The following is a 17,999-nucleotide window of genomic DNA, read 5'->3' on the forward strand; positions in this document are numbered from 1 at the left end:
GGCTCTGTCGGTGGGGCTTTAGAATATGCAGACCCCCCCCCCTGCGGAGAGTAAAAGTCCCTCAATGGGCCATCTGTTGGCCATAGATAGCATCCCGTAATGTCTACGAAAAGGATCCTGGTGGTTGAGCAACTGATACCTAGGGAAATAAAGGTATCAGTTGCAACACTCCACTTTGGCCTCGTACTGGGCCAGACGGGCGGTCAGAAGGGAGAGATCTGATCAATCAACTGGTCACGTTTAGCTCACCACTTATACACATAATCTACACCAAATCTAAATACTAGACGGCACTCCCCCATCAATACTGATCCCCAAATAAGTGGTGAAAGCGGTGGCTGAGGGTCAATTGTATATAGTGAACAAGGACTAGACATGGATGTTTTCCTCTAATCTTTCCCATATTTTATTTGGATGGAAGAAATTAAGATGCACAAGTGCTCGAAACCTACATTATGTACAAGTATATCATACCTGTAACCCTGTAGTAGCTAGAGCGAATGAGCTTCCTATATACTAATCTTTAACCAACAAAAAATTCTACAAGAAACTAAAAGTCGAAACCTACATCCCCAACCCTATGCATTGCTTTAACTGTTCAAAATTTGGTCATCATCAGGATCGATGCACATGGAAGGTGTGGAGAAAATGACAATCATATCAACTATCAAAAAACTTATGTGCTAACTGTAAAGAAAATCACAGTGCTTACTCCAAAGACTGAAATCTGGGGGAAAAAAAGGAAATTGTTAAAATTAAACACACGTTAAACATCACCTACCCAGAAGCAAGGAAAAGGGCAGTAACAGCTAACTATTCAGAAATAACAAAAAAGAATACTCCCAACATCAATAAACACAACAATTGTTGCACAACAACCCTTGACATTAAAATCCAACACCAACCAAATCAAAATATTAATACAATTGAAGAAATGAAAAAAAAACAAATATGAATAAAACCTCACTAGAACCAAAAATCCAAACACCACACCCAATAGACTAGAAACAAATCCAAAAACCAGAATCAGATTTAACAAAACAAAAACTACAAATAAACCCACAAATTCCCCTTTCCAATAGCTTTAAGACATTGGAGATCGAGAACTCTGAGGAGCAGAATACCAACAATCCTCCCACAAGAGTTCTAATATAAAAACAGATAACAACAAGCAAAAAGACTCTTCAAAAACATCCGAACAGACAAGAACAATAAATGGGGGAAAATTCCTCAAAGAAAACCAGCCCCACAAAAACCAAACCACGATCTCGCTCAACCTCTAAAACCAGAGATAAATCAAGCATAAAAGCTAACAAACCAATTGAACGCAAAGAACCAGAAGCCATGAAAACAGAAACCGAATCCACCAACGATAAAAAGCTCATAAATACACAAACGCACATGAAACGGTCCAATGACTTAAATACAAGAACTACAGACCAAAATAAATTTAAAACCTCCTTGGAAACAATGGAAATAGAAGACAAAACTTTTAAACCCCCATAAAAAAGAAAACGCCCCTATTCCAAAGACAAAAGGAAATCAAATACATAAAATCTAAACTATGGCCAACAAAATAATCCAATGGAATTGCAGAGGTATAAAAGCCAACTGGAATGAATTACTTCTAATATCCAATCTATGCCCCACAATAATATGTCTACAAGAAACCTTTTTAAAACCATCTGAAAATATCAATCTCCAAAGTTTTACTGAATATAACTACACAACAAATAACCCAAATAGAGCTTCTGGAGGAACATCCATTCTCATTAACAAAAACACAGCACAAAGCCAAATAAATGTACAAACTAACTTACAGGCAATTGCTATCACAACCACCCTACATAGAATGGTCACAATTTGCTCCATCTACCTGTCTCCAAACGACCCCCAAAGATGAAACTGAAATAGAAAAATTCATCAACTAACTTGCTCGCCCCTTCTTATTATTAGGCAACTTTAATAGTCATAATGTTAGTTGGGGATGCTCAAACACAGACAGAAAAGGAATCACTATAGAAAAATATTATCAACAACAACCTATGCATATATAACAACAAAAAACTACCTTTATTCACTCCTCTACAAACTCATTCTCAGCAATTGACCTCTCTATAAGTGATCCTAGTATCTTTATAGATTACAACTGGACAGTGCATGTGGATACCTGTGGGAGTGATCACTTTCCAATAACACGAGAACACTTTGGTCCTGAAATAACCTAAAAAATTCCTTGCTGAAACCTTAAAAAAGCTAACTGGAATAAATTCAAATTACTATGCAAAAACACTCCTACCTGGAAAACATGAGAAAGACCCGATCACTCACTTTACAGGTACCATTATCTCGATAGCAGAAGAATGCATTCCTAAGACAAAATCATCAACCAAGTATAATCGTCCCTGGTTTAATAATGATTGTAAAAAGGCTATCAAGCTACGACGTGCTGCATGAAGAAATTTCAACAATCAACCAACTACTCAGAATTTAAACAACTTGAAAATATGTAGAGCTAAAGACCGCCGAACAATAAAAGAAGCCAAACGAGAATCCTGGAAAAATTTTGTGTCTAAAGTCAATAATAACACCGGAGACAAAACTGTATGAAATATGATTCAGAAAATATCAGGAAAAAACACCAGTTCCCCTCTCAACCACCTCTGTATAAACAATAATAAAATAACTAAAAAAGAGGATATGACAAACCTGCTTGCAGATACTATTACAAATAATTCATCTTCTAAAAATTACAATAAAAAATTCCAGATCATTAAACAGGAATCGGAAAAAAACAAACGGAACTTTAAAAGCAATAATGAGGAAGAATACAACAAACCTTTTACCATCCATGAACTAAAGGATTCATTAAAAAAAGCCAACAACACAGCTGAGGGACCTGATAAGATAACGTATGAATTTCTAAAACAACTACCAGATAAACCATTAAAGTATTTACTTTCTATTTATGATATCTGCTCAATGGCAATCTTCCAGCCATATGGAAACAAGCCAGTTATTCCTATACCAAAACCAGGAAAGAATGCATCTGACCCCTCCAATTATTGTCCCATAACTCTAACAAGCTACATGTGTAAGATCATAGAGAGAATAGTCAACACCAGATTAATTTGGTTTCTGGAAACAAAAAAAATAATTTTCAATGCGGCTTCCGAAAACATCGGAGCATAACAGACCATTTAATTCGTTTAGAAACTTTCATCAGAAATTCATTTATACAAAAAAAAGCATATGACTGCTAATTTTTTGATCTTGAAAAGGTGTACGATACCACATGGAGGTACAGCATCATGAAAGATCTCAAAGAAGCTGGAGTGAAAGGAAGACTACCTATCTTCATGAACACTCCATCAACAATAGACTATTCAATGTCCGTGTAGGAACATGCCTCTCGGACATCAAGGAACAGGAAACGAGAGTCACACAGGGAAGTATTTTGTCGGTAACATTATTCAGCCTAAAAATTAACAATATTGTTGGATACATAAACCAAGTCATGGATTGCTCTCTATATGCCTTTTTTTTTTTTTTTTTATAATTGCATACAGCTCGAGACATATCCATATAATTGTGTCAACTTCAACAATGCATTGACAAAATAAAAAATGGATAATAAGAATGGCTTCAAATTCTCCATTAACAAAACAAAATGCATTTTGTTAACTAAGAAAACTGCACCCAGATCCTCTTCTAAAACTAGATGATACCCCGATTCCTGTTGTAGATGAACATAAATTCTTAGGGCTAATACTAAACAAAAGACTTGCATTCCTTCCTCACATAAAACACCTTAAAAATAAATGCAATAAAACTCTCCAACTAATACGGATCATTGCCCACACAGATTGGGGAGTGGACAGACAAACCCTAATAAAGTTCTATAGATCACTAGTGCAATCAAAACTAGATTATGGCAGCTTCACTTACGGTGCCACCAAAAAGTCTTACATAAAGATATCAGACACCGTTCAACATCAGGGCCTCAGGCTGGCGCTGGGAGCCTTTCGAACTTTCCCCATCGATAGTCTCTATGTAGAAGCCAACGAACCCCCATTATCAATTCGACACAATAAACTAGCCTTGCAATACTTGATCAAAATTCTCTTTCCCAGACAATCCTGCTTACGACTGCATTGCAAACTCACTAGATTACTCACTCTATGATAGGAAAAAATCACAACCAACAAATCCAGCCTGTAACTGTACCTTCAATCCAAATTACCAAAAACTATAAAACTTTTTGGTCTCCATACAAAACCACTAGAAGAAGATACAGGTATCACAATCACCAACATCCATGATGTCAACCAACTAAGCCTTCCACCCTGGCTACTAAAACAACCTGAAATTATCTTTGAATTCAACAACCTCCCAAAAATATCAAACCCATCCACTAACCTATCAAGAAAAACTTATCATTCAGAAAAAATATCCAAACCATCAACACATATACACAGATGGCTCCAAAGACAGCAACAGAACCGGATGCGGAGTCGTATCCATTAACATTACCTTACAGAAGCGACTACCAGACCATGCCTCAATTTTTAGTGCCAAAGTCACAGCTTTAGATATGGCACTAGACCTCATCACTGACCTTACCCACAAAAAATTTATAATTTTTTCAGACTCCCTATCCGTACTCGAATCCTTAAAGAATAAAATTTTAAATAACCCACTACTCATCAAACTATTACAAAAAATACACTTTCACAAAAAAATATCAAATTCTGCTGGATCCCCCGTCATTTTGGAATTCAGGGCAATGAAGAAGCTGACATAGCTGCCAAAAACAATTAAAACTCAATAAAAGCAACATAAAATTCTACACTCTGACTACAAACAACAAATAATCTCATTACGAAGAAATGGCAAGAAAAATGGAATAACTGTCCAAATAACAAACTTTTCTAGATCAAACCCACAATAGAAGAACGATTACCGGATACTAGATCACATAGAGAGGAAGTGATTTTGTCCCATATTTGCATTGGACACTCGCATATTACCCACTCCTTCCTGCTAAAAAAAGAAGACCCTCCAGAATCTTTTGCATGCCAAGAACCTTTTACAGTAAAACACTTTTGGATTGTGGTGATCTCACGCATATCCGGCAAAATTATTACAAAGTCAACCATATGAAAGAACTATTTACAAAAAAAAATTCCGACAAAATACTAACATTTCTGAAAAAAGTAAATTTATATAAAAGAATATAACTTTAATTCAATTCAACTTTACCACCACCCACCCCAAAAAAAAAGAAAAAAGCACATCACTTAATGACGCAAACAAGGCTGACTTACTAAATTAAAATATCTAATCCACAAAAAAAAAAAAAAAATTAAACTCTGCATTAAATAACCAAAAAAAAAAAAAAAAAGGTTGATATGCCGTAAAACCAAACCTAAATAGGGCAAGGTATACTTTTTGTCTTAGATAAGCATTTTATACGTTTTGTCTTAGATAAGCTAGTTTTGGGTGGTAAAAAATGAGTTCTGACATCATGTAACACATGCTGTATTTGTTGTATAAGGGTTCGGAAGAAAGAGCCAACTCAATAATCAGTGCAAAACAAAATATATTGAACAAAACAGCAAATACAACAAATAAAGAGTGCAATTATATGTTAGTCCGACTGCCAAGTGCGCAGGACTTGCGCATAACTTGCATGCTAACGCCAAGAGACATATTCTCTCGGCTTTTATAGCAAGTGGAAGAATTCATTTTTATCCTTAGGGTGAACACACCACAACTGTACTTCAACATCAAATTATTCAAAAGAGGTAAACATGTAAAAGTATTTTCTCTCTCACTGCAAGAACTGTGACACCAGAGTTGGAAAGTGGGATTGAGAAGACCGCGCCTTCAAAAAGAGGCACTCTGACCTGCAAAAACTGCCTGGACAGTCCCATCGACATTCCTGGGTAAGGATGCCGCAGGCAATTAGCAATAAACTAAGCCTCTTTTCAAAGAGAGAAGGCAAAGCCTGGGAGAGTGAAGTGCACAAAACCAGCATTACACCGCAATCAACAGGAAACAACATCATTACCGGAATGGTCTAACCTCTGTTGATTTTGGGGCTGAAGATAAATGGTCTAACCTCTGTTGATTTTGGGGCTGAAGATAAATGGTCTAACCTCTGTTGATTTTGGGGGCTGAAGATAAATGGTCTAACCTCTGTTGATTTTGGGGGCTGAAGATAAATGATCGAACCTCTGTTGATTTTGGGGGCTGAAGATAAATGGTCTAACCTCTGTTGATTTTGGGGGCTGAAGATAAATGATCGAACCTCTGTTGATTTTGGGGGCTGAAGATAAATGGTCTAACCTCTGTTAATTTTGGGGGCTGAAGATAAATGGTCTAACCTCTGTTGATTTTGGGGGCTGAAGATAAATGATCGAACCTCTGTTGATTTTGGGGGCTGAAGATAAATGGTCTAACCTCTGTTGATTTTGGGGGCTGAAGATAAATGATCGAACCTCTGTTGATTTTGGGGGCTGAAGATAAATGGTCTAACCTCTGTTGATTTTGGGGGCTGAAGATAAATGGTCTAACCTCTGTTGATTTTGTGGGCTGAAGATAAATGATCGAACCTCTGTTGATTTTGTGGGCTGAAGATAAATGATCGAACCTCTGTTGATTTTGGGGGCTGAAGATAAATGGTCTAACCTCCGTTGATTTTGGGGGCTGAAGATAAATGATCGAACCTCTGTTGATTTTGGGGGCTGAAGATAAATGATCGAACCTCTGTTGATTTTGGGGGCTGAAGATAAATGATCGAACCTCTGTTGATTTTGGGGGCTGAAGATAAATGGACTAACCTCTGTTGATTTTGGGGGCTGAAAAATGGTCTAACCTCTGTTGATTTTGGGGCTGAAGATAAAAACATTCCTAAAAAAAAAAATGGAGTAGGCATACTGTAATTAGAAAATACAAAAACATGAGCCTTTTTATCATTATTTCAGTGACAAAACTTTTCAGCTTTAAGCAACCTTATCTGCACTCGTCTAATCTGCCTGCTGTTACACTAACATTGGAATTACGTTTAAGTGATCATCCTAATAATCCAACTAATTGCGCTTATAATAATTCACTATTTTCTTTCTCTAATTTCACTCTTTTCACTCTTAATTATTTGATGGGATAAAGAGTACATTCATGTCCGTCTGACTGCCAAGTGTGCAAGACTTGTGCATAACTTATGTGTTAAATATTTATAAGCAGTAATTTAATACAAAATATTTAAGAAGAAAAAAAGTGTTGTACAAGGTCGAAAAAAAAGAGGATAATGGTTAATGTTGACGTATCTAGTCCTTTTCATTCCAATACCAGAATCCCTCCAGGAATAACCTACTTAAAACCAACTTGGTACCAAAATTTGACGGAGAATTCAGAGTTTGCGTGGACTATCAGAAACTCAACACGTCCACTGTTCCTGACCGGTATCCTCTCCCACATATTCACGATTTTGCCTTGGGCTTGCAAGGGGCCTGTATTTTCTGGAAAATAGACTTGATGAAGGTGTACTACTGTTATATTATGGGGTACCAAAAAGGCACCAAAACAGTGTATGTCGTATAATCGTCTAAATGTTGATATGCGTACTTGAAACGAAGGGTTCATCCTGATGTGTATACATGTCGCTAAATGTCTATCATTGCTTCTTCACTATTTGAACCCTAGAATGTTTGTGTTGCAGTCTATTTATGTTATATTTATATCTAATTATTCGTGTGTGTGTGTGTGTGATATATGTATTTTGGACATGCCTTAACTTCATGCGTCGTTGATCTTGTCCAACTGGAATTCATCTTGTTCTTGGAGGGGAGGCTGCAATCTGTTTGGACGAATATTCATTCATTTCCAAGAACGCTAGTTGGTTTTATATAGTATTCACTTTCCACGTGTCGATCGCAGAAAAATAGAAAGTGAATATCTTTGTTTGTGTGGTTACTTCTGCGTCTATTTTCATACACGTCAGCTCCTACCCCAGTGAAGGGGGGATGACCTGTTAAACCGTCCGCTCTGCTCAACGTCCAAACTCCAACTGTCAATGATCTCCAGCAAACCTGATCTATGTAACACACGTAGATCCGATCAGCTGACCATGGGTATCGGCATCTCTGCTGGCCACCAGGATGTCGTCAGTGTAGGCGTAGACATATGGCAAACTATGATAAACTTGTCTACAATATGATTTACCATATTTTGACAGTCTTTATAAATATTCATCATATCCATCTCTTGTCTACCTCTCCAGTTAGATAGAGATGGATAGATTGATAGATAACTATTTCATAACACTACCAAGTCTCAATCGCTTCTGAGGATATTCCAAAGACAGCAGTCACAACCCCTTTATGACTGTTTGAATTTTTTAAAATGCCCTTCAGACTGTGTAATGCAACCCAGACATTCCAGAAGTTGATGGACGAAGTTCTGCATAGTTTGGCATACGTCTACGCCTACACTGACGACATCCTGGTGGCCAGCAGAGATGCCAATACCCATGAAGAACACCTAGAAGTGTTTCGCTGTCTAAGACATTATGGTCCTCCAATCAACCCAGACAAGTGTGAATTCAGTGCACAACATATAGATTTTCTTGGACACCACACAGATGCTCACGGGATCACCCCACTTCCTGCTAAGATAGAAGCCATCCAGGATTTTCCAACACCTACATCCGTAAAGCAGCTGCGCCGTTTCTTGGGAATGGTGAACTTTTACCGACAATTCATCTCCGGATGCTCAAGCCTCCTCACCTCCCTGACAAATCTCCTCTAGAAGAAAAACAAAGCCATCACCCTGGAGGGTGACAAAGAAAAAGCATTTAAAGCAGCAAAAACAGCTTTAGCTAACTTTCTAAAGTTAGTGCTTCTAAACGAGGACACACGGACACAGATGCTTCAGATACTGGAGTGGGAGCTGTGGTAGAACAAGTATGGCGATCAATGCAAACCCATCACATTCTTCTCTGAAAAGCTGTCAGCAGCTCAGTCAAGATACAGTATCTTCTCAAAAGAGCTGGCAATATATCTCGCCATCAGGCATTTTCGACACCTACTGGAAGGGCGGAACTTCACTGTCTTGACTGATGACAAATCACTGACAACCTCTCTGTCAAACAACTCTGACAAGTACTCGGCCCGTGAAATTAGACATCTGGACTACAACTCAGTTTACCTTTGATATCCAATATGTCAAAGGGAGTAACAACACTGTCCAGATCCAACATCAACACCTTAGAAGACAGCCCACTCAGCCAAGACCTAATAGCAGAGGCCCAGGAATCAGATGCAACCCTCATAGGAGTGTTGGCTAACACATCCCTGCAACTGAAAGAGTTTCCAGCCCCTTTCAGCAACAGAACGGTATACTGCGATACCAAACTGGACCATCCCAGACCCTACATACCTCCAGCACTCAGAAGGCAAATCTTCAACCACCTACATGGATTGTCACATCCCAGCAAAATGCTACGGTTGAACTCATCGACAATCGTTTTGTGTAGCCCAACATGCATACTGACATTTGTGATTGGGTATCAACATGCCTTGTGTGCTAGAAATGCAAAGTCCACAGACACACAAAATCCCTACCAGGCACATTCAGCAACCCAGACACACGTTTCAGCCACATATCGATATAGTCGGGCCTCTCCCTATGTCCCAGGATTATCAATACTGCCTCACCATGCTCGACCGTTTCTTCAGGTGGCCAGTAGCAGTGACCATCAGAGATACATTGGCTAAAACAGTAGCAAGCAATATTTGGTGTGCCCAATGTTTACTTTTCCAGGAATTTACTCAACTACTTGGCGTAAAACACATCAAGACGACTGCTTATCATCTTTGTGCCAATGACCTCATGGAAAGATTCCACTGGACACTAAAGGCTTCCCTGACCACGAAACACCTCACCAGCAACTGGGTAGATGAGCTGCCTCTGATCCTTTTGTCAATCCACAACTCACTCAAGGAAGACATAAGTTGTACTCCAGTGGAAATAGTCTTCGGCATCGCACTCTCACTACTCTGCCAATATTTTAAGGATGCTATTCCCGATCTCACATCTGCGAGTCCTTTCACTCAGAAACTACGTCATAAAATGGCCCAACTAAAGTACACATCACCCAGGCAACTGTCATCAACAGTCCACGTCCCACATCAGCTACAGGACAGAGTTCATTTTCATCCAAAATGATGCGCTAAAGAGACCTTGAAGCGCTCAGAAAATCATCTCACCATCAACTGAGGAAATCTAACAGACACCATTTCCATCGACAGGGCTAAGCCAGCCTTTCTGGAAAAAACATCACCAGGGACAGAACTAATCTCGACCTACCCAGACGCCACACCCGTCCCATCAACCATGCCATCGCAGCCAGCACGTCAAAGGCTACATCCAACTCCAGAATTGTCCATCCCCTCAACTAGACACACCTGTTGAGGAAGAAAGGTCACCTTCCCAAGTAAATACAAGACGTACATCTATTAATTGATAATGATCAATTATCCGGGGAGAGGGCCTTGTCGCGGTTTCAAAATCACTGTCTCCATTTTTTTTTTTTTTTTTTTGTTCTTTCTTCACACCTGCTGTTTTCTCTTCGTCTTCCTTTCCTTAAGCAAAGGACGCAGAAGCTCATGCTCTCTAAACGTATGAACAACATCCGGTTTCAGTGAACACGTTTGCTTTCCCTTTCTTTCCATCCTTGGCCCCCTTTACACACGTGGGAATTCACTTATATTAAGCTTAATGTTAACAAGTCAAACAATTGACTTTTTACTTTTAGACGAAATTAATTGAAATAGCATCAACAAACTCCCAAGCTACTTTTGATTGCAAAAATTTCGTTCTGGAATTAATTAGTCTTTGTTTGTCTTGTGGGAGCGACACCTAACATCACTCTGCCTAAATGAATACAGCCCGCCTCAGCCTAGTCAGACAGATCCGGTCTGGGAGCAGGAAAAGGCTCCTGAAGCCAAAGCGCAACAAACAGCCCTTATCAGAACTAATAAGTTTTTTACCACTAATGCGATTCACTACTGCTTGCCTCCTGAGACCTACCAGCAGCGAACTTCACTCCAGCAGCTTCTGCTCACTCCTGCGACTTTCAGTCTCCAGCAGCTTCCAGCGCCTCCTGCAGCTTTCCGGCAACCTCATCTGCATCTTGCTCCTCCAGCCTACAACCTCGCCTGCATCTGGCATTCTACTGACTATCCGTTCCTTAACACTGACCCTGCGTCCTCAATGTCGACCGTCCGTCTGTTCCTTAACACTGACCCTGCGTCCTCAGTGTTGACCGTCCGTCCGTTCCTTAACACTGACCCTGCGTCCTCAGTGTCGACCGTCCGTCCGTTCCTTAACACTGACCCTGCGTCCTCAGTGTCGACCGTCCATCCGTTCCTTAACACTGACCCTGCGTCCTCAGTGTCGACCGTCCGTCCGTTCCTTAACACTGACCCTGCGTCCTCAGTGTCGACCGTCCGTCCATTCCTTAACACTGACCCTGCGTCCTCAGTGTCGACCGTCCATCTGTTCCTTAACACTGACCCTACGTCCTCAGTGTCTTTTGTCTGTTCCTAAACACTGACTCCACGTTCTTAGTGTCCACCGACCGTTTCAGATCGCCCTGACGTCCAGCCAATCATTCCAGACTCGGCGAGCCACCTTAAACCACGCTACGTCTAGAGTACCTGTTCCAGACCTCCAGTCCTTAGTCTTCTGTGACGTGCAACCTTCCAGGCAGCCAACATCCAGATCATATGATCTCAAACCCTATTTCACATTTCCTTTACAAATAAAAGACGAACCCTCGTCTTTAACCAAACAACCTGTGTCTGTCATTTTTCTTTGCCTTTTTGCCGTTTACTTTCACCCATGTCTACCTTTTGTTCTGTTAAACTTATTTCTTTTTTATATATATATATATATATATATATATATATATATATATTTTTAACTTTATAATACTTGGAGGTTGTAATAGCGCGTGGCTGAGCGCATCGGAAAATAGTAGCAGCAGCCGAAAGATGAATAGCAAGCAATTGCAGCAGCAGCTCAGCTGCATTTGAACGCATATGCAAATTATGAAGTGTGTGCAAGCTGGCACAAAAAGAAAGAAGAGGGAAAAAAACATAACGTGGTCGGAAGAAAAGTCGACACGGAAGAAGACGGACATGAAAAGTGAAGGCGAGAATTGACTGGCTATGGTCAGCATGTGGTAAAAAAAAAAAAAGAACTGGACATATGAGAAATGGCTGTCTACGGTCGGTGTGTAGTGGAGCAGAAGCGAGAGAATTTAAGTGATGTCGAGAAGGGCAAGTAACAGTAATAAATGCTTTCGTTAAAAAGGAAAAAAGTGCTGACCTGGATTTGTATTTCTTTCCAGTTTTATTTTTATGAATTAATAAAGTGTAACGACTCATAACATCATGTACTGTCTATAGCATCAGTGTTACGTCTCTTGACATTAAAGTATTTTGTCCTTGAAAGTCTATTCAAACGGAAAACCTGTATCCTACCAATGTTTCTGTATGATCGTTCGTTGTTGTTACAGACTTGATTCATGTGAATCCACTTTTGACTTTCCTGTCTTTATATTTTTATCTGTTTTTCTTTTCTTTTCTCTTTTACTATTTGCAGCATCCAAAACGTAAAAAATTATTAGAAGACTATGAAATGCCCAAGTTCTTTCAAGATGACTTATTCAAACTATCTGGGGAGAAACAAAGGCCTCCCTATCGGTATGTTTTTATTCATTTCTTTGGGTTTTTTTTATTAAAAAAAAAATATCTCCATTTGAAGATTATCTTCACTTGTGCCTTGTTACTTTGTATTTCACGAGTTTTTTTCTCTTCTTAATCTGTTATTTGCTCTCATTACTTGAAATCGAGCTTACAATGCCATATTACATGTGAGCGAATGCCGAGTTCCTACTAGTTCTGTCTTTTTAAGGATACAACGCTATGATTTAAAGGGGTTTGTGGTATGCATTTTGACATTACGTATGACTCTGCTGTAAGTGCCCATATTGAGATCAGCTCTGCATTGCAAGTGTCTAATGGTGGTATGGAGATGTTGAAGTTCTGGTTGTATGCACACTTTCCAATTAAAGGCAAGTGAGGAAACTAGGCCAAGAAAGACTTGGAATCACTAGGTCAAAGATAACCACAAGCAACAGCACATTGAAACCAATGTAAATGAAACTTTTATAGGAATGAAAGTTACTTTGTGTGAGCATGGCCAACATGCAAACCACATCTGATGTAGAAGAGATGTTAAACAGAAGATTATGCTAAACTATTTTTTTTATTAAATGAGGATTGATAGTTTGCAATGTTTGGATTATTCAGACAACTGTTCTTAGCTTGGATGTTTTTATCGCATATCAGCCCATATAACCTTTGACTTTCTTCATACACATCTTGTCAAACTCGGCACAATGGATAAAGTGCTAAGTATAATCAGTTGTAAGTTTTAGTTTTCTTGGGGTTGATCGTTCAATCCTCAGTACAGGCGATACTAAGAATATGATTAGAACATTTCTACTTGATCATGGCCCTGCAACACATCACTTCGGCCTTTCCTTCGACTAGACGGGAGGTCGGAGAAGCCCAATCCGATCAATCGGCTATTCATGCCAAGCCCTAACACTTACACTGGCAAATGTTAATCACAATATCAAAAAAAAAAAAATTTTTAAAAAAATGAAGTTTTGATACAATATCTTACTCTTACTACAAACACAGGGAAACCAAATAAGTGTTAGAAGGCGGTGGCAAGGGTCAGTTAATTGTTGAGATAAAACCACACAACTGTTCCCTATCCAATGTTTTTCTTAAACTGGGAAAAATGAAACTAAAGGAGGAATCAGGAAGCGATGGCACAAACTCAACCGATTGAGTATATCTTTTTTGTATCCTTGAGATGAAAGGGCGAATAGTTCCCCCTCTAACATCTCCCACATTTGGGCTCCAAGAAAGATGAAAAACTAATCAACTATACATAGATCTAATAATTAAAAAACTCAGAAAACCCCAAAGAACTCACTCTGACGTTTCAGATGTTACCAGCTCAGACAGTGAGCAAGAATTCAATCTTGAACATATTGATAAAGAAAACTTCCCAAGATTCATAGTTATTGAAACTTTGGAAGGAAAAAAGGCCGGCGATCTGTCTCCATTTCTAATCAAAAAAGTATTAACTCAAAATAGCAATCCTAAAACAGTTAAAAAAAAAATGAAAAATAGCAACCTACTTGTTACAGTAGACAACTACAAAGATGCAAAGAACCTCCTAGGAATGGAAAAATTCCATATTTATAAGTGCAGGACTTTTGCCTACAAAAGGTTAAACAGCTCAGAAGGCCTCAAGCCATGAACTAACCTTAGCTACAACGGAAGAAATCAAAAATGTTCTAAGAAAACAGGGAGCGATTGATCATGTCCGAATCAATACAAAAAGAAATGGTCAATCCATACCTACAACGACGGATATAGTAACATTTAATACTCCTAAAATTCCAAAAGAAGTCAAAATTGGATATACAATTGAAAAAGGGGAACTATATATACCAGCCCCTCTGAGATGTTTTAAGTGCCAAAAATAGAAACTTGCAGAGGACACAAGATATGTGGAAATCTAAAAGACAGAAAAAAAGAAATACTCAATAAATTACTCCCAGTAGTAGTTTGTCTCGAAACTTTTATGAAATCGGACAACAATATAAAAATTAAAAACTACAATCAGTTTAACTGTATACACAATACTGGACTCAGAGCCTCTGGTGGTACATCAATCCTTATTAGAAATGATGTACCCCAAAGTCAAATACAACTTAATACTAAACTGAAGGCTACTGTAATAAAAGCAACACTCCACAAAAACATCAACATTTGTTCACTATACATACCCCCACCCATCCACCCAATGAAAGCATCACAGAAACGGATCTGAGCAATCTAATACAGCAACTTCCAAAGCCATACATCCTTATGGGAGATTTAAACAGCCATAATGAGACATGGGGAAGTGAAAAAACAAGCAAAAGGGGGAAAACTATAGAAAATAAATAACGAAAACCTATATCTGTTTAATGATAAAACCCACACTTATTTACACCCAGGAACTGGTACATTCACATCAATTGGTTTAACATTATGTGATCCAACACTTGCCTTGGATTACAAATGGAATGTACTATGGAAGTGACCACTTTCCCATTACACTTGAAAACAATGATCCAATGCCAGAAAACAAAATACCCAATGGAACTTACAGAAGGCTGATTGGAAAAAATTGCAAAATTTATGCTGGACTAAACTAACATCAGATAATAATCCAAACCAAAATAATATCACCTATTTTATCAATACACTGTATGACACTGCTGAGGAATTCATTCCAAAATGCTCTACCGGCCCAAAACATAATAAACTTGGTTTGACGAAAAATGCAAAATAGCCATCAGAACTCATCGAGCTATACTAAGGAAATTCAAAAAAGAACCAACTAAAGAAAATCTTGATAAATATAAAAACAGTAAAGCTCGCAAAACCACTGAAGAATCGAAGCAAACATCATGGAAAAACTATGTATCAAAAATAAATACAAATACAAAAAGTAAAATGGTCTGGGACATGATCCGAAAAATTACTAGCAAGAAAGAAATGGTAGATTATCTTGCTGAAGCTTTTGTAAAAAACTCCTCCTCCAAAAATTCCAAATTATTAAGGAAAAAAAACAGACAAGGAAAAACTCCAGTTCCAGACAAATAATACAGAAAAATACAACCAGCCATTTTCTAAAAATGAATTGAAAATATTTCTAAGCACAAAACTCATGACTCAGCTGTTGGTCCTGATCAAATCCACTACCAATTTATAAAACAACTTCCTGATACGTCTACAGATTACCTACTACAAATATTGAATGATATTTGGGAAAGTGGCAACGTCCCTGAAATATGGAGGCAAGCCATAGTAATCCCTATACCCAAATCATCAAAGGACTCTACAAATCCCATGAATTACTGACCTATAGCACTTACTAGCTGTATTTCCAAAATAATGGAAAGAATGATCAACAGCAGATTAGTATGGTACCTTGAGACAAATAATCTGATTACAGATTATCAGTCAGGATTTAGGAATGAAAGAAGCCCCATGGACCAGCTAGAAACCTTTATCAAGAAAGAACATCTTACAGTGATATTGAAAAAGCATACGACTCAGCATGGAGGCATGGCATAATAAAAAATCTACAAGAGCTTGGATTAAAAAGCAGAATGCTTATTTTCATCACAAATTTTATAAATGATAGACAATTTAATGTATGATTAGGTGATACCCTATCCATCAGTAAAAAACAAGAAACGGGGGGGGGGGGGTACCACAAGGAAGCATCCTGTCTGTCACACTTTTTAGCATTAAAATAAATAACATTGTCAAAAATATAAATGTAGGAACAGAATGTGCCCTCTATGTGGATGACTTCCTGATCTGTTATAGATCAAAATATATTCCAAGAATACAGGGTGACCCCCCCCAAAAAAAAAAAGCTAAATGGAGGCCATCTAGAACATATGCTGTAAAACGGAGAATAAAAGGCCAAAGACCCTAGTGTTTTGATGTGATGTTTTGAATATAATAAACTACTTATGACCAAAGTTTCATTTCATTCGGACAAAACACTAAAAAACAGGGCCTAATTAGAGTTGGGGCCCATTTTTTGGGGGGTCACCATATGGAACGTGATTTACAACTGTGTCTAAGCAAAATAAATGAATGGACAACAAAAAATGGGTTTCTTTTTTTTCAAAAGAAAAAAAACAGCCATCCATTTCTGCCAAATCCGGAAAATGCACCATGACCCAATGTTGAAACTGGACAATGAAATTATACCTATAGTTGATCAGTATAAATATTTGGTAAAAAGCTAAAATTCATTCCTCATTAAATACCTCAAACAAAAATGCAACAAAGCCATCCAACTCTTAAAAGTAGTAGCTCACACAGACTGGGGTGCAGACAAAGACTCATTGATTAAATTATACAGATCCCTTGTCAGATCCAAGTTGGATTATAGATGCTATATCTATGGATCCACAAGAAAGTCCTACGTAAAGGAATTAGACACAATACATCACCAAAGGCTAAGATTAGCTTCAGGAGCCTTCCCCACCTCCCTAGTGGAAAGCTTATATGTAGAAACAGATGAACCCTCATTGTCACTTAGAAGAGAAAAACTAGGACTACAGTATTATACAAAATTGGCTTCATGTCCAACTAATCCTGCTTATAAATGTATCTTCCACCCCCAATACAAAAACCTCTTTGATAGAAAAGAAAATGCTATAAAACCATTTAGCCTACGTTGTATTGTTGCAATAAAGAACTATCCTTCGTGGCTGACAAAACAACCAAAAATAATATCAGACCTAATTAAGTATCCTAAAACAAAAACCAATCCAATCATATATCAAGAAAAATTCCAAATAATTAAAGATAAATATTCCAAACACTCAACAATTTATACAGACGGTTCAAAAGATGGAGACAATGTTGGATGTGCAGCCATACACAATAAAACAATCCTAATTAAAAGATTACCAGACAAAGCATCCATCTACAGTGTCGAAGAATCGGCCATTGGTATGGCACTTGATCTTATTGAATCTTCTAAAGATAAACAATTCATTATCTGCTCAGATGCCAAATCAGTACTCGAAACACTGGAAAACAGAAAACCAACGAACCCAATAATCACCAAAACCCTAAATAGATTTGATGATATTCCTAATTGATAAAAACATTCTCTTTTGTTGGATACCGAGTCATATCAACATAAAGGGTAATGATAAAGTTGACGAAGCAGCATTAAATTTGACCAATGATAAGATCCCTCATACCGATTTAAAACAAATCATTAATAAATATATTAGAAACACATGGCAAGAGTCGTGGGACTCC

General features: G+C 38.1%; 1 protein-coding gene across 2 annotated transcripts in view; it reads left to right on the top strand.

Moving 5' to 3' along the window:
* LOC145303555 (bifunctional arginine demethylase and lysyl-hydroxylase JMJD6-like) overlaps positions 1-17,999 on the top strand; it is a 115,351-nt gene that overhangs the window by 80,715 nt on the left and 16,637 nt on the right. For both annotated transcript variants that reach the window (XM_080145061.1, XM_080145062.1), the window contains one exon: positions 12,673-12,773. In XM_080145061.1, coding sequence (XP_080001187.1) covers positions 12,673-12,773 — 101 coding nt within the window. The remainder of the gene's footprint in view (positions 1-12,672; positions 12,774-17,999) is intronic.

The sequence above is a fragment of the Euprymna scolopes genome, chromosome 19 (genome assembly GCF_053919585.1).
Source record: "Euprymna scolopes isolate OS-2025 chromosome 19, ASM5391958v1, whole genome shotgun sequence".
In the NCBI taxonomy this organism is placed as follows: domain Eukaryota; kingdom Metazoa; phylum Mollusca; class Cephalopoda; order Sepiida; family Sepiolidae; genus Euprymna; species Euprymna scolopes.